This window comes from Mizuhopecten yessoensis, unplaced genomic scaffold (assembly GCF_002113885.1).
Source record: "Mizuhopecten yessoensis strain PY_sf001 unplaced genomic scaffold, ASM211388v2 scaffold716251, whole genome shotgun sequence".
In the NCBI taxonomy this organism is placed as follows: domain Eukaryota; kingdom Metazoa; phylum Mollusca; class Bivalvia; order Pectinida; family Pectinidae; genus Mizuhopecten; species Mizuhopecten yessoensis.
The window spans coordinates 18,786-37,621 of record NW_018480023.1 but is presented as its reverse complement, the minus strand read 5'-3'; the positions used below and the strand labels follow the sequence as shown (position 1 = coordinate 37,621).

The 18,836-nt window shown below is 34.3% G+C and overlaps 1 protein-coding gene across 2 annotated transcripts; it reads left to right on the top strand.

Moving 5' to 3' along the window:
* Positions 1–1,668: 1,668 nt before the first annotated feature.
* On the top strand, positions 1,669–15,210 carry LOC110442341 (collagen alpha-5(VI) chain-like). Of its 2 annotated transcripts, none has more exons than XM_021485895.1 (9): positions 1,669–2,048; positions 3,028–3,097; positions 6,104–6,264; positions 7,121–7,232; positions 7,883–7,996; positions 11,023–11,133; positions 12,385–12,668; positions 13,072–13,351; positions 13,731–15,210. In XM_021485895.1, the coding sequence occupies exons 2-9, from the start codon at positions 3,040–3,042 to the stop codon at positions 14,315–14,317; spliced, it is 1,707 nt and encodes a 568-aa protein (XP_021341570.1). In that variant the 5' UTR covers positions 1,669–2,048; positions 3,028–3,039; the 3' UTR covers positions 14,318–15,210. The 2 variants fall into 2 exon arrangements, with proteins under 2 accessions (XP_021341570.1, XP_021341571.1); XM_021485896.1 differs by lacking the exon at positions 1,669–2,048 and adding an exon at positions 2,082–2,127.
* Positions 15,211–18,836: the final 3,626 nt, after the last annotated feature.

Below are 18,836 nucleotides of genomic sequence, written 5' to 3'. Positions count from 1 at the left end.
GGGGGGTGGGGGGGTGGGGGGTCTCTAATAAAGGGTGGACATACGTTGATGGCATTGTACGTGAAACTGTGTTTTTATTGATTTAGTAGATATCTGCGTTTATCACTTTAGTTGATCAATTATTCCACATACATTTTAATGTTTTATTTTATTTAATATACAATGATGTGCGACGGCAGTGCACAACAGAAACAGATACAAAATAAACTATTAAGATTTTACAGTTTTGTTTAATAAGTATCAACAGTAGAAAAATCTATCCTTAACAATACAGCTAGACATCATGGGTATTAACTCTATTTCACACAAACAGATTTGTTAACGCAAAAGGCACAGGTGCCAAAAGACTTCCCCTTGGCGGCTACTAATTTGAAATGTTTAGCTCAATATAAAAAAGATGAAGCGTATGAGAGACGATTTCTATCTAGTACGTACGGATCACTAGGTTATTTATCATGTTGTTGTTTATGGCTGGGTCAGTTAAAGTGTTATCTTACTGGAACGTCATTACTTTAACACGCCATCATAACACTCAACACGGTTCTGCAAACAGTCTAAATAGGGGTTTTAAGAGAGTAACTACAAAAACGGAAGCGTAAAGAGAAAAATATATGGCTCCAAGGGATAACTTATGAGTATAATATTTATTTTATTTCTATTAATTAGTAAGGTGATCACTGAAAAATAACTGGCATGCATTTTATTTTGGAGTAAATCAAGTACTTTGTTCAGATTATACCATTCCTTTGAATGTAGATAAAGCTTAGCCTTCATTATGTTTTACATTCGTTTTCGTTCACACACCGTGCACACATCGTTCACACACCGTGCACACATCGTGCGCACACCGCACATCGTGTAACGTTGTGCGATCCCACAACTGTAAATAAAAACAAAATAGTAAAATTAATTTATGTCTAAAAGAAAAGAATGTTCAAATATAGTTTTGTGTATAAATTATCAGCTAATTGATAAGTTCAGCATTAATTTCTGTAGCTTCTGAACATGTTAATTAAAGTATTATGTTCATTTTTGACGTAGCTTTTGTCTAGTGCATGCAGTATACAATATTATAGTGTGCATCTATTTTACTTGTGTTTAAGACATTAAGTAAACAGAGTTCTGCAAACGATTTGCAATTTTATACAAATGGAATTCCTTTTCCTTTTACGTTGAGATTTCAATTTGCACCTTTGTACATATGACAAAGACGTTTATTTGTTTTCTTTTCTGGTTTTAATGTAAAGGCAATGGCGGCATTGTGTCAATATTACTTCGGTTTTCACAAATCGACAGTGATTATCATATAGTTAAATTGCAAAACTTTTCATCTCGTAATTAACACTTACTATACACCACGTTATATATCAATTTGAATTAGTTTATCTTTATGACGATAAATTGTGAAGAAGTGTATGAAAAAGGGTTTAAGATTTTTCACCTTCAAATGGTCATTCCTTTAAACAGATTTTGAAGATTTACTGACTGTTTTAAGGCCCAACTAATCTGAACAAATATGACAAAAAGTTACCTGCATTTCATTCGATGATTTAAACGATTGTTATCCTGGTTTCTATTTAAGTTGATGATTTGGGTTTCCTGTTCCTGTCATGCCACGTCCGTCATTTGTAAACATATGTATGCACAAGCCTGTCGAAACATGTTTAGCTATGCCAGGCTATTTTCATGGTTTACAGTTACACGAACAGACGACCTTATTCGATATTTAATTTGTAAAATAATTTTAGGTTTTAACCTTCCGGGTCCGTTTACGGAGGGTTTCCGTGGGATAAACCCAGGTGGTAAAACCAGTCCTTAACATTTAAATGGCAAACAGAACGGAGAGGAGTTATTGTATGTGTACTTTTCGTGGGTACCATTTCCACCTTGTTTTAAATTTAAAATAGTTTCCAACGTAAAACATTTAAACCAACAAGACGGAAGTAGTGTGACCTTGTGAATTGGATGTACAGACAACTACTATCTGCTATATTTGTAAGTCTGCGTTGACTTGTAACGGTTCATGGCGGAGACAAACACGCAGTAAGGTAAGATTTGTCATGTGATCTACTATATTATCCCGGGTTGAGTTGTAAAGGCTTATAAAACAGTATATACTAAGTACAAGTAAGTAATCCTTAACCGTTCCCCTGTGATTCATCGATCATACTAGTGCACATATTTTACCGGTATTTATATGCTAAGGATACATTATTTCTTGTTTTGTGCTTACACATGTACTGAACTTTTTGTTTTTGTATGATTGATATTGTACCAGGTTAATGTTATAGACCATATTCATAACACGTGGGATGACTCCGTGTACAGGGGTATATATTGTAGAAGGAAATGGCTTTATAGCAGTCTCAATACTTTAAGTTCTAGTACGAAATATCGTAATTTGGAATAAGGGATAAAAGAATATTTACAAATCGTATGAAGAAACTTTTTCAACAACTATGTGTCGCTTCAGGTTAGACACCTTATTAAATTTGGCAACATAAATCCGCACTTTCGCTAGAATTTAACATATTTCATCAGTGTACTAGTTCGTTCTACAAAACAAGTGAACATGTAAAATGAACAACACAATTACAACAAAAATACAATTACAATCAACAATGTAATTAAAACATTATTTAATTAGAAACAACATTGTATGATACTGGTGGTAAACAGGAGAACATTGCAACAGCCTGATAGTAAACAACACACGTATTGATGCTAAAATGATTGATAATTTTCAGAACTGAAGACATTCTCGAGTGAAAATTTATAAAAATAATACAGCGAGTAACCTCAACATTATAATGCAAGTTTGCTGTAGGTCTGAACAATTTAAATTTAAGTGTTGTAATGTTTACAATTGAGCGACTAAATGTTAGACAACGTTCTTTGTGTTTTTAAACCCCGTCTTCAGTATACAGGGGTACATTATATTTTACAGTGGAGCCAGGCTAGCTCCTTATTTAAAATAGGTAGGTCTATTGTCAATGATTTATTTCATAATGCGTTTTTTTCCTTTAGCGTCCTTTAAAAATGTCGACGATGACAGAAGTGGTGATCCTGGCCTATATTGTTGTATGTTTACTGCCAGGTACGTACAGATAACTTAGCAATACTTTAGTCATTCATGTCATATATAGTGATAATTGGACAGAGCTGATCTTTCCACGTAGTCTTTGGTTGATATTTATGATAATTTGGGTTTTAAAATACATATTTGACTTTTCTTTTTTCATAACTGGTTCTATTCCTAATCAGTTTCGGTTTAGTGGCAATATCGTTATACGTTTTATTGTCATGGGACAAGTCTGTTTCTCACGTTAATTTGTACAAAACAACACGTGAATGTAGATATCTTATATAATACAATATGCACAAAAAACGATATTGATATCGAATAATTGAATATTATTAATGCATTTATTTGAATAAATTCGAGGTTCTTATATACCGCTTTATCACAACCTAGTTCTTAGGTCGTCTCAAAGCGGTAATAATAATAAATAATAATAATAATATCGTTTATTTATCCAGGGATACATATTTAGACATGTCTGATTTACAATATGGCCCTGCATCAATATATTTACAGATATCACAGAAAAATACACATAAACTTCATAAAAGACATTTGCAGATTAAAATACATGTATATTAAACACAAATACAATACGTATTTAAAAAGTAAATTGTTATATCATAAAGTAAGTACCAAACTAACGTTTTGAGAAGAAATCCTGTAGGTATTTGCGTTTAAAAGCAGCAACATCACACGCATTTCTAATATTTACATTCAATCCATTCAATAAAACAGAACATGTGTACACAAATGAACGTTTGAAATAATTAGTTCTAGCAGTGGGAATATAAAACTTGTTGGAAACTAATGACCTTGTATTTCTAAAACTGATATCCCTGACATAGGTAAACATATTACTTAAAACACCCCATGTAAAATTTTGTAAGAACAGAACTGCTTTCCTAAAAACAAAATAATGTTCTATTGGCAGCCACTTTAGCTGTTTAAAAAGCAAAATGGAAGGGGTAAAAACGTCTCTTATATTTAACAAAACTCTAGCTGCTCTTTTCTGAAGTTTGGAGATTTTATGAATATATGATTTGTTACTAGCCTCACTCCAGACTACAGAACAATAGATAACATGTGGGAAAACTATACTTTGATATACTTTACTGAGAATATCATTAGACATGAAAGGTCGTAACCTTTTCAGAACACCAATCTTTTTCGAAATTTTCTTTGATATGTAATCAATGTGGTCTTTCCAAGACAGACAACAGTCGACAAAAACACCAAGGAGTTTTGCACAGTGAACAGTTTCTTTAATTAAGTTATCAATAGTAATGCTCAACTCACGACATTTAAATAACCCCTGAGACGATCCAATCAACATGCACTGAGTTTTGTTCGGATTAAGACTAAGTTTGTTTTCTCTCATCCACTGAATTGTGCATTCTAAGTCTTCCATCATTTGTTTTTTTCTAAAAGCTCTACTGTTTTGTTCCTAACGCTTTGTGAGGAGACATCTGCATGCATTTCTACAGTAGAATGTTTCAGACAGTTAGGGTAGTAATTAATATTTAAAATGAAAAGCAGAGGCCCAAGTATAGAGCCTTGTGGTACACCAATTTTGATCGGTTGAAAATCAGACATTTCATTACCATAACTTACAGCCTGTGATCTGTTTGATAGGTAAGAAGCAAAGAATTTTAACGAAAGGGGTTCAAAAATTATTATCCGTGGTTATAGGGCCTTTGTAACCAGCCGATATCTTTCTCAACTCCCTGGGGAGCATACAGCCGGAGCTACCATTTCGGCGCTAACAGCCAGCATTCAACAATTCTAGCACTGCCCAGCCTCGTATTTATTTACAGCTGATTAGACTGGAACAAGCGGAGTAAAGTATCTTGCTCAAATATACAACACAGCGCCGTGCCGTAACTCGAACCTTAACACTATTACAGTTAATAGTCTAATAGTGAACTGTAAAAGTTATTCCAAATAAAATATATTGAAAAATGATTAATTATAGTATGTTTATTGATATATATTTGCATATATGAATCTATGTTTACTTACACTACGTTGATATTTATGTTCATTTGATCATGAACGTTTACGTAGAATGAACGCTAAGCCGTTTATGACTGAAAAGTATTTGTGTCTATGAAGGTAAAACTGAAACGTTCGTGCAGGGCTACGTATGAAAAAGTAACATATTTCCTTCATCTACATTGGATTTGGAAAAATATCTCCTTCCACGCTCCTCCTGAAACTTTTCGATATTTTCTTTGTAAACGAAAGCTTATAGAATTATATAGAGTTTTAATATTACTTTGTCGATTTCTTTATGTCAATTTAGTTGATATTAAGACATAGTTAAATAATTAGCAGCTAATGTTTACTTTGTCTTAAGGCCTACATAATCCATCAACCGTTCTATTTGATAAAAGCAATATATAATCAATCCCTTTATATCAATTTAATGTTGTAAAAATGTCAGAAACGTATATAAATCTTAAATTAAACTCTAGAAACAGGAGCTTATTTAAGTATATATATATCTATAAATGTAATGATGAAATACAGTCCATCATTTAGGGCTCACTGTTCAGATTCATTTCAAAAATTCTGATTCTGAATACAGTTTTGTTTTCATACGAAACATACTATACATAGTGTCCAAATAGACTTAAAATCAATGGTACAAGTAGAGTCAATTCGGTGGGGTTCCTTGATAGATGAAAATCACATTGCTGTTGATGACAAATTTAATAAAGCCCGGTACAGCTTTATGTAATTTTGTATAGGACCGTAACAATAATTGCTAAAACATTCATTATTCATATTGACATTTTGACAGAGTAGTTTTAAACTGTTCTCCGAACAGCAAATTAAGTGTTGACAATAATAAATTGATGACGTCACAAAAGAGATTTATGACGTGAAAATGGCAAAGGTTGTTATAGTCTCACAACAAGATGTGTCTCTTCAATGCCTTGCAATGGAAGGATGCAGAGTAAATGTAAATATAAACGTGAGGGTTGTGTAATTTAAACTGGTTCGTTTGTCATATAGAGTCTGCCACTCACGCTGGACACGAGGAAGTCAGTCATCCCTTTCTCTCGAGGTCAATGGCAATGTCCTTCATTCCGAAAGCTCACTGGATACATCGCCGGACCGCATCCTCGTGTCAAAACGATGAAGGTTACTGCGAGAAAAACAAAATGGAATGTATGGTAAACAGACATTCTTTGTATGGTGAAAAGCCACTGTTTATATTTTTTAAGTTTGTTTAGCCTATCAACACAATGCGATATTGCTGTTCCAATTAATACCACATTTGTAGAATGTAATTCTGGAGGAAACATCAGAAGTTAAGGAATAAGAAAATACAGAGTAGAACAAACTCTCTTCATAGGATTTCTGTTGCATTTACCAGTTCAAATTATTAAACTATCAAAAAGAAATCAAGTAATGCGATCCACTATTCCTAGAATCATTGGGAAAGGGAATCCATTTTGATTTGTGTTTAATGTTTGCATGGTTATACTTTGTGATAAATAAATATAATAACTCCTGTCAAACAAACATTTTAAGAATATTCTTAATAAATGTAGCTTTGGAATTATCAACATCTAGGAAATATACTACAGATTTCATAAATAAGTAGACAAACCAACGTTTATGCTTGTGAGTATTCTTGCAAATTACGTGATTGGTGTATTTTCGGTAAACGTTTCCGTTATTAAAATAAGATAATGTCTTTAGGTGTACAGTGTCCTAAACATAGCATTGAACGCCTGAAATATCGATCAAATAAACCAAATAATTGTAAATCTTTGGATATAAAACACGTGGCATTAATCGCACAAACCTTTCATGTTATTGTTGTAAATCACGATTGAAAAAAACAACCTCCTGAACCTTTTTTTTTTTTTTTTTTTAATATTTTGGAAAGACCAATGGTTAAGCATCATTAATAGAAAAATAAATAAGAAAAAGTTCCTTTGCAAAAAAATAGTGATAGACTAATGTCTGCACCTATTATAAGGAAATGGTCAAAGTGAAAATAACGATATTATATAATTTCAGACTTATGTTGAATCCAACCGCGAACACTTCTGTAAACCAGACCCGTGTTCAAGTGGATCCACATGCTACCTGTCTACACCCTGCCCCGCCCACTTCACGCAAGGATGTACAGGTACCGCATATGTATTTGTATGACGCATGTCTTAGCTATTTCTGGATAAAAACAAATACACATCTACATGTATATATATATGATCACACTTTAATGATCACCAATATGCATATTGTTTGAACATATTTTGTATTTTTCTGTTCGATGTTAGACGTATAACATTACTTCTTTATCAATATAGACTTTTGTGGTCGTGGTTAATATAACTTTGTTAAGGTTCATATAACCACATATTCACTGAAATAAAGGCTTAAATTTCTACTTACATATGTATGCGATTTTTTATTATTTAAAAAAACCCCGATTAAACATTATGAAATCGTGAAGAGTAAAAGTACTGTATTTCTCAGAAGGCATTGTAACGTTGGAGCAATGTCATAAAGGAAAGATTAACCTGTTGATTCTAAAATAGCAACTCCGAGTCATATAAATAACCGACCTCCACGTGGTTAGGATGCAGACAAAAATAATTTAGAAATCAGATGTTTCATCTACTATTTTCTATTTTTCTTACCTTTTTTAAACCATTGAATTTGAGATATTTTCCGGAATTATACGTTTGATTGGTGTTAAAAGTGAACATCTTGAGCGCATCATCCTTCAATTAATATGTACAAACCGTAACACGTTTTTCTTGCTTCTTCCTGTAGAAAATGCTTGTCTTGGTCTGCCTTGTGAACATGGGGCGACCTGTTCCCGCCAACCAGGGTCCAATTTCACGTGTTTATGTACATCCGGTTTTTATGGCGACACTTGTGAATACGGTAAGTGGTAATATTATTATATGTCACTAAGGCTAGAAGACGGAGAATAAACGGGCAGTGCCAGTGCCAAGATCCACACCAGAATACACTAAAACGAAAATGAAAGAAATGAAAATAATATTAATTCTGAGTATTGCAATACCAGAAATTAACAGTAATAACATTCAGGAGTTAAGGGTGACATCACAGAAAATGGGTCACAGTTTAGCATTAGTGTTATGAGGTCGTACTTTATGTTCTTGGAAAGAAGTAGAATAGAATCGTTTTCCGTGTTATTGCCGCTTTGTTCAAGATCATTCAAATTTTATTTCCGATCCATAACATTTTTCTATTATCCTTGCCTATATCATATTTTAATGTTGTTGTAGTTGCTTCGTAAGATGTTTATCAATATGTTTGTTGGATAAAGCCGTCACAGATTGATATCTTTTTTGGAATTGTCTGCTGATTTCGGCTCAATACCAAAACTATTTCTATCCCATCTCCCTCACCAGGAGGTAATATACTCAGGGCATTCGGTAACAACAAAGATTATACTAGGTGTAATTTTCAAATTTGTTGGTTGTCATTCTGACAATTCCCTAGTTCTTACTAAACTTTAGTTAGTTTGCAAATGTACGATACTTTTATAACATAATCGGAACTATCAGGTATCGTTGCAAAACAAGTTTCTTCTGTGTCATTTCTCTCTTTTGTGACGTCATGATACAAATCAGGAATTTTTCATCATAATATGATTGTGTCACAACAAATATATTTATCAGTTCATTGGATAAATTATGTAATTTGGAAAAACAGTTATGGATGTTTTACTCAATTACAGCCATATATTTTGGCAAATATGCTCTCGCATGCATAACCTCATGTTTCCTTCTTAGCCTCTCATTTCTATTTATATCCACATAATAATTGTTGGGGGGATACAGGAAATAATGTTGGATATTGCCAAAACGAAAACAAAAATGAAACTCAAATAGACTAGCCACAATTCTTCCCGCTAACATTAGGAATAGGGATATTTAGGGGTGCTCTCCGAGTGCCAACATATCTAATAGCAAAAGGCAGGTGATGTTTTAAGGAACAATGACAAGTCAGTAATATACTGTTCCATAAATGCTGCATTTTGACCAGAATACTTACCCGAAATTAACCTGTGTTTTATGCAACACACTTTCTTAGACTACTTTGTTATATTTGGTCAAAATCTTTTTACCACTTTAAGTCGATGGTTTTTGACAAATACGAAAGTCTCTCCTATATTTTGAACAGACAAAAAAGAAAATAATTACAGTGAAATACTCGTGGTATCTATATATGTTCGAGGTTCTATAGTATTTTCTGCCATCAATTTATATAGGGACAGATAGAAGGGTATGTGTCGCTGATTATAACTTGGTAGTGTTATTAATGTGCTCTACCAGTCCTTTTTAAATCCTTTGTTACACCACCCATTCGCTAGTTAAATACTGAAAATTGGTCCCAAATGACATCGTAATCACCATAAACTTTTATCTGCCGGGAAGACGTGAGATCCTCCCATAATGTAATGCATTTATTGTGTTATTGTGTTGATGTACCATATCTAGCCATACATGTATAGCAGACTCATTATATTGGGGCACTGTACACTCTTAAGCTTATATAGAGATATATGTATAGTATAGACTCACTATATTGGGGCACTGTACACTCCTAAGCTTATATAGAGATATATGTATGGTATAGACTCACTATATTGGGGCACTGTACACTCTTAAGCTTATATAGAGATATAAGTATAGCATATACACATTATCTTGGGGCACTGTACACTCTTTAGCTTATATAGAGATATATGTTTAGCATATACACATTATCTTGGAGCACTGCTAGCTGATCTCAGCTTGACATCAAGAAGATGAGGTTTATACAGAACCAAATTTCTAGAACACCAGTACAGTATCTAAAGTGTAAGACACATTTATATTAGAGGACAAAAGGGGAAATAAGTAAACTTTTGGTTAAGGACAGTGTGGTAGCTGTGGTTTAGGTTTGATGTATACATACGAAGCACTGGTCTTCATAATGTATGTCCATACCTAAATGAGCAATTATAAATCTGCATATTAAATTTCGCTTTAATTTTTTTCAAGGCAATCATTGTACTGAAATCAACAGATAAGCATTGGGAAGCCTCATTATGTGTACATATGCATTTGTCATATTGCACAAAAAACTAAAAAAACAACATAATAACGTTACTCCATTAATTACGCGTAAATATACACGCATCATATAGGCGACCGAATTCGACAATAATAATTGCTAGTATTCATGTACATTTTAAATGTGGTTGGTTTCGGGCAGTTATTGAATACACACACCCATATTAACATTCCGATTTCCCCCCGGATAGCAAGATATACAAAACCACATAAATCTATAAATATACCGTATTACCTTACCTTACCTATCCACTTCGTGCCTCATGTCACATAAGGCCTTCACAGAAGTATACCATATATTTAGAACTAGAAACTATTGTATTACTGGGAAATGAAGAAGCTATCTATCTTAATGTCATATCTATCTGTCTTGGATGAAATAATAATAATCGTCATACTTGTACCAATAGCTTTAAACGAAATCCCAAAGCAAACGATTCACGCCTCGATCTCCATACAATGTAAGTAATACAGTCCAGCAGTCCGTGGTACAGATAACGGGGATAAATCACTGTAAAGCCAAATTAATTCCCGATAAATATTTTAATTGTAAACCTTTTCTAGCCTATGATTTATTTAGGAAATTAGAGAACAAAGCGATTGTTTTGCAGGATTTACCTCCCTTCGTACAAGATATGAGAGCATGAGGCAGCAGATAGTATGAACCAAAGATATACTAACTTGCATTGATTTGTTGAAGTTTTACATTTCAGCTAAAGTACTATTGGGCCTTTGAATGGGATGTTTCGTGAGATTTGTCATGACACAAGTGTTAATCACCGTTTGTGTATGCCTCATGTGTTAGTATTCTCTGATTTTTAGTTGACGCCTGCCATAGTGTCCCTTGTGTAAATGGCGGAACATGTGACCGGGACGCGAACAGCTTTAACTGTGCCTGTACAAACAGATACCAAGGAACTACTTGTGAAATAGGTAACACGACCCTGCTATTCACTTAACAGGTTTATCTTCTATGGCATTTATAAGTGATTGATGACAACTCCATTGTCCAAATGTCGTACAATATTACTTATTGTTTTGCCACTTCTGTGTATCTCCATTATCTGCTGTTTTATTTTGTTTCGGTAAAACATATTTATTAACCAAAGTGTGGGTATGGATATACTTTCACCCTATGACACTCTCTGAGTTAACAAAATTTAATTGATTTATTACCTTCCAAAACACATTCAGTGTTATACACATGACTGAGGACATTATTAGTTATTCGGCGAAGGGTACATAAGGTCCTGGCAGCGAACATGAGACCATGTACCCTGCCAAAGACCTGTATAACGAATTTGTCATACTGCAAAGCCATTTATAGGTTGGGACTCGTGTTTGCCAGAAAACAGATACTGTGTAGGGCGGTACTACGGGAAAACAGAATTATTATTTTTTTGTGTAATTCCAACAATTTCATAAATTTTTAAATTATAATAAGTCAACAATATGGTTTTGAAACAACATTAAATACATCTCTTTGTGTTTGTAGGTATAAGTGTACCCCGTTTTGTCTCAATTTCACTCTCCGTGTGGCTTGCAAACCGTTTCGCCATATTGTTGATTGTTGACATTAGCAGACGAACGTTCTCCGGTGTGTTCGATTCGAATCTTCGAGTTATCTCCCTTACAACAGGCGCGCGTGCTCTTATGTACCCCAGCAAGGATACTAACATAGCTTCAGGTACATTGGCAATTCGACCAATCACATCACCGTGCGACATTTTTCTTTGCAGTATGACAAGAAAGTATATACCACTGTCAGTAAACCATCAAACANACAGTGGTATTACAGTGTTTGTTACGATGTCAAGATCAAAACGAAGCCTACGTTTTAACACTGACATCTCAGTTGTGACGTCAGTATTTAGTTTCAACAAGATGACATCTCCTCATTGGTTTTGTAGTATTTATACATAATCTGCAGACGAAATGTGTGCCATTGAAATTTTAACGACGGATACTATTATATATTTATATATTGAGTTACCTACATCACGCTGCATTACAACGTGCACTTATGTTTTGGTTATAATGCATATTTAATCTCTCAAAATTCTTAATTTAATGGGTAAGGTGCCCGGCAGGTTCAACTATGCTCTACAATCTGGTCTGATGTACAGTTCTATTCAATGTACCTTAAATTAATCACTTATGTCAAGAGATCTTAAAACATTACAGATTGCAGGCCTGGGCCGGCAGATATCCTGTTCATTATCGATGCCTCGTTAAGTACGGAGAAACATTTCAACGATTCAAAAGCAACTGTCACGGCAATCATCAATAAGTTACCTATAGGAGCCGATGATTTTCAAATAGCAGTCATGAAATATTCATTTGATGCAACCATGGAGTTTTCCTTCAGTACCTACACAGACAAAGCAGATTTGGTTTCCGCCATTGATAACATATCACCTATCATGGGACCCTCCTACCTCGACAAGGCCTTAGACAAGGCGAAGGAGGTAAGACGGTATACGACAATATAAGCCAATATACATCCATGTTTTATGATATCCTTGTAAACAAGACTATATTGTAACGTGTTAATACGTTGACAAATTTTATTTAACCGTTACTTTTCACGGTTAAATTGTATTTATGTGGAATGCATCAGGTTGTTAGGCGGTGCACTCGCCTTTCATCAAGACGGCCGGAATTCACTTCTCGATCGAACGTGAAAACGTATTTGGTCATCCGCCCGATCACGTAGGGCTCCTCCGGGTACTTCAGTTTACTCCCACATTAAGACCGCCTTCAGGCCAACAAGAATGATTAATGTAAGATGGAAAAACTTGTTTCATACTTGCAAATAAATAAAGTTTATATATCATTGTATGTACATGTAAATGTCTGCTACCGTTACAGGTATTTGGTATTTCGTCATCCTTTGGGGCTCGAGCACAGGTGTTTCAGTACCTAATTATAGTCTCTGACGGGCTTTCTACTCTGAGAACGGAAGCAGTAAAAGACGCTCAAACATTGAAAAATCGAGGAATTAAAGTTCTAACCGTTGGGAATGGAGAGCAAGTCGATCAGACTGAACTGCTCCAGTTAGCTACAGCTAGCCAATATGTATTTTCAGGAGGCAAGGAGGATGATACCACAAATGTCATCCTTATAGAGACCGTGAACACTAGCTGTACAGGTAATTGTTCAACTCACATTGAATTAATAATATTCTTGTATTGATTATTTGTTTAGAAGTACCTTCATTAAAATCTTAAAATACAATTTCCAACGAAATATTCCAACTGTTTGGTTTCTGTTTTTATAACATCAGTAGAATATTATACATGTTCGTTATTTTTATATACCTAAGAAACTCTCTTTTCTTAGATTAAAAGTACCCAAACTGTCGGAGTTGATTAAATTATTGAATCCAAGACAAATTGTTAACATTTAATCAATCTACACGTCTTTAAGTAATTGCTGCAGAAAGCTCATTAATGCATGTTTACTTGAAACTATTTGCTGATTTATGGAATCAACAACAATAGTATATTTGATATTGACATTTTTTGCAGATTGTTTACTCAACACAATGACGGACATGGTGTTTGTGGTTGATATTTCTAAGCATCAGACTGTTCTACAACAAACGCTGGATGCACTTAAGGACCTGATATACAAAGCACTGGACTATAACCCAAATACTCAAGTCGGCATGGTCACGTTCGACTTGACCGCTACATTAAAGTTTAACCTTAATCAATATACAGATCGAGACAAGATCCTTCTCAACAGCCAGATTGGTCTTGCAACGACAAACCAAAAGTCAAATATAACCGCTGCCTTAACGTTTGTCCGTGAGAATGGGTTTAATAGCAATCGGCCGAACTCCCGGAAAATGTTAGTGGTGTTCTCTAACAAGGGCTGGACTGACGTGGATGGTATCTTACGAGAGAGGCAGGCTCTCAATATGGACAATGTGTTAGTGGTATTTGTTTCCGTTGGAAGATCAGCAGACCTTGTTACTGTATATACTGTAGCAGAGCGAGTTAGTGACGTGTATTTTATAGAACAGGACGCCGATTTAGTTCGATTTAACGCTCTTGTAGCACAGACAACGCACGTGGAATGTCCCTTCGATATTTTTGACATTCGAAAGTAGACTATTAAAAGGTTATATAAATAATAGTACATGTAGCTGATCGAAATTGGGTTATCTCTGTCTGCAACACATTATATTACAGAATCTTAGCCAGATACTGAAATAACCCGAAGTCGCTTAGTTACAGGTAATTCTTTTGCACTTTTTGTTCGGAAAAATATTTAATTCGTTATCATCTACAAGTATCCCGTCCGGGGTCTAAACAATATGGCCTCATCACTACTAAAGCTATGTTTGAATGCTTCCGCGTAAACAATGCAATCCGACCTCACAAAGAAGAAAACGTACATTGCAAATTGTATTTTATCAACAGCATCAGGAATCTAACAGCATAATTTGCGTTAGCGCGCGAATGAATTACATCGCTTCGTGAAAATTCCGGGAAATATCGCGTGAAGGTGCCAGAGAGATCGGACAGTAAGAAAGATCTGTCCCTGTCTGAGATGCAAGAATACATTGTCTGTTTATGTTACTTACATAACATGCCATTTCGTATCTCATTACATTTACCATCAGTTTACCCTGATTTTCAATATTGATATGATGCAGTAATGCCAATGAAGGCGATTTTAAAAAGCAATATTATTTCATAATTTGAGTATTTTTTGTTAGAATGCATGTGTATATACATAGCCCAACTTTAATACGTATTTATATATTTGTTATATGAGCTGGGTTTGGATAGTGGGGTATACTCGAGCAGATATAACTCTTCGTATGTTGATATTGGAACTCTTCAATGTTTATACAACTAAAGGCGTCATGGAATATCACACTAACATTGATAATGAATTTAGTTGACTGATTTGTGTCTATATCCTTCTACGCTGCTATTGCAGCATCCTCAATATCCAAGGGTTACGCCCACTTTCGCTCTCTGCACCACTGAAATATGTCGTATAGTAAAATTGAAGGCACGCGGCTACCTATTTGATTGGTGTCAGGTAAAGAAAACATGACCAATGACTAGGCTGATACTTGTTCTTTGAAGATTACATAGGAGCGACGCCCGACTTCAAAGCCAATAAGTGTTACCGTTACCCGACCGCGAGATTCTTTTGATGTACACCAAAGCATCAATTTTCTATGACATATTCCAGGGGTGCAGGGAGCAAAAGTGAGCGTAACCACTTGAGTATTGAGTATCGAGGATGCTATTCCAGATTCGTAGTTTTTTTTTATTAGCTCACCTGGTCCGATTCCAGCAAATAACATTTTGAACTCTAGACATACACCGTATCCATCGTAACCATATCATTAAGTCCCAGCCGTGATCATAGAGACGGCAAAAAGAGTGAACGCTTGTTTTATGAAAAAAATACCATATTTAAAGAGTTTGTTTATAAATATTTATTCATGCTTGGTATTGTTTGGTTTTATTTTACTATATCACGTCAGATTAGATATAATAAAAACGTACACAACGGCAGTCGTTCAACATTAATTCCTGAATTACTGTAAACATCGATACATCATTGGAAGGTATGTTTTCGTTTGTAGGAATACACTAATGATCAAAGCTTTGGTGCTGAACCATAGCTCACTGTACTTTTGTAATATGTACTTTAAATGGAACCCTGCCTCATTCTACTTGTTTTTGTTTAAATATATTTTTATTTGAAAATTTTCATTCGCTCTTGAAATTTCAACATGCTTGTTGATGTTGTTGTCATTGATTGCTTGTGATTGATTGATATGCACTTATTGTTATACTTCGTGTGTTAAGTTGTACACAGATGAGGAACATCACGATGATTACCGACATGTTAAGACTACCTTAGCGTCTGATTTCGTTTAAGTTTTGATATTGATTGGTGTTGGATTATTGCCTTGTCATTTAAACGCACACTATTAATATATTGTTGATTTAATAAAACCGAAATACTCTCGTTTTGGGTTTGTTTGAAACTTATATTGTCGAAAATTATATTATCAAAATGACACACCAATTAGAATTTCTCATAATACTTCAAAAATATGATTGATTGATTTTAAGAAAATTTTAAGGTTATATTCATAATCATAAGGATATGCAAATACTTATAACAGTAATTTGATAGTCATAAGCGATTATTTGGAGCAATTTTAAAATGACAACTGTCTATAGATGACAGAGTTTCAACAAATGTGACATTAGCCACAACTAGTCGTAAAAGCATACAACTGCAGTGTGTAAAACATGTGAAACTATTTTCTAATATTCTTAATCTTGTCTGGTCTAACAGTTCGCCTTAACAGTTTATACAAAACTGAACACCGTTACTCTGAATCAACATGTTGGCCTATGGTTGTTCTATAATTCAACATATCTGTGGGTATATATACGTGTTTTCTAAAGACAAGGAACTAGCCCATACATTTGAAGTCAGAACAATACATTCGACCAGATGTCATTCGCAGACGTTAGTGTTTATCAAAGATGTCATGTATTGTCTGGAAAGATCGAGAGACCAGACAAATCAGAACAATCATAGAAACAGATCTAGGTACATGTCAGATACGTGTTTCAGTGTTGGAGTAATGGGTTTCGTGTAGATAAAGGGGATATGTAGTTAATTGACCTAGCGAAACTACTGACGACACATGGTGCTTACATCGGCCGCACGTGAAACTCACATTCGTGCGATTAAACAATCAGGTTTTATATTATCTTCGTCAGGTTGTGCACTTGTGTTCTCAGTATAGTAAGATTTGGTTCGATTGGTCGATCAATATATCGAAGTAAAAAATAAAAACGGAAAGCAATAAGGTAGTGCATGTTTTTAAATTCAGATAAAGATTTTTAGCATTGTATCCAATTGTACAATGAATGTTACACAGTATACTGTAAAACTGTCAAAGAAAGGTGTTGGTCTCAAAAACACTAGAATAGACAGAGATAACAATTTGATAAGTGACTGGGACTTCTCTGTGGCTAGGACTTTTTTTCTTATCAGAGATTGAACAAGTTTGGTTAAAATCCCTTCATCGGTACAGAAGGAAAGGGTAATTTGTGTACTGAGCCGTAAGGACAAAACATACAAACCAATTACACTTCAGGGTTTTATAAAAAAAAATCAAACCACTAACCAACATAACTTCTCTTTATACAGGATCCTAAAAATAGCGAGCTTGTAAGACCGACAAGATATACATGTAAGATTGAAAATGGCCGGTTTTTTTCCTTAAAAAAAATAAATATTTATAGAATGTTACATAATCAGTGTTTTTCAGTTATGAAATATGTCAACCACTAACCAACATTACTCCTATATAGTGTGTATTTTATTTAATTTGTATTTCTTGCTAACAAGGTAGACGTTACAATCGATCATCAACAACACATATAGATTTGAGATTTTGATTTAAACATAAAATTTACACAAATCATCAGTGAGAGTGAAAACTAATTTTGAGATACAGACGATGTGTTGCTTTGTTGTGTTGCTGAAGAACATGTGTTTTTGTAGGTACATGTATATGTATTGGTTGACAAACATTTACCTTTCTAAAACTGAATCCTTTAATATTGTTCTAACGTTTGAAGTTTAAAAAATGAAATAAATATTGTTATTGAATACATTGGTTTAAAGTTGATTTTCGTTCGAGACAAAAAAGGTCTAGCTAGCTGTTATTTTGAAACTTCTCTATCTTGGAGTCGCGATTAAATGGTAAGTTTTAAAGTAATACATGTTTTTTTTCAAAGAAGTACTGGATCGCGTATCTGTTATACTGACAATGATCTTTTGGGATCGGACATTTAGTTAACAGAACCCTTTTGGCTAAAATGTTCACAATATGAAGTTCATTTTTCACTTTTGCTCTAAAGTACGTCATATAATATACTGGCGCATGATAAGTGGCTGTGCGAATGTGATGATACTGGCTTAAAAGGGAATTGGAAGTTTTGAAAAAACTAATAACTTATATATACAAGCAAACGTAGTTTATTTAATTGTATTTGCAGCGCTAGGTAAATTGATTTGCCAGTCGTGTACGATTTTCTTCCCCTTACTTCCAGCGATCTTTATTAGGCACGCATGCAGCATAATTTCCGCTATTGCGCAGTACACCACATGTGCAGACGTTATGATATTTTACATACGAGGATACTTTCAATAAAAAGATAACTGTTTTTTCTTTTTCTTTTTCTCCCGATGAGGTATGTTTGGGTCGTTTTGTGTGTGTTTAATTTGGATGTATTTGGGTCGTTTTGGGTGTTTTGGTAAATCGTCTTACCGTGTCCTTTGGAATTTAATATATTATATATAGATCTATATGTTGTTTTGTTAATTTGTTAATGTTGTTATTACAATAATGCCTGCTCAATTTGTAGATAGTTATACTAATGTTCTAATGCCCCCACCACTGGTCAGAGTACGAGATTTCTACACATGATTCTCCACATAGGATCCACGTTACTTGGATACCTGAGGGTGAGAGAAAACATTATTAAGGGAAATACTTTCTGTAATTTTTAAAAGAGATGCCACCGTTCTCCGCCGTTCTCTTTAAAAATAACAGAAACCATTCGCATTAT

Excerpts from the sequence above, each read along its gene's own strand:
- LOC110442341 (XM_021485895.1), top strand. The coding sequence starts at position 3,040 with ATGTCGACGATGACAGAAGTGGTGATCCTGGCCTATATTGTTGTATGT. Across the intron at positions 6,265-7,120 it reads AAAACAAAATGGAATGTATG|ACTTATGTTGAATCCAACCG; the intron begins GTAAACAGACAT and ends ATATAATTTCAG. Across the intron at positions 7,233-7,882 it reads CTTCACGCAAGGATGTACAG|AAAATGCTTGTCTTGGTCTG; the intron begins GTACCGCATATG and ends TTCTTCCTGTAG.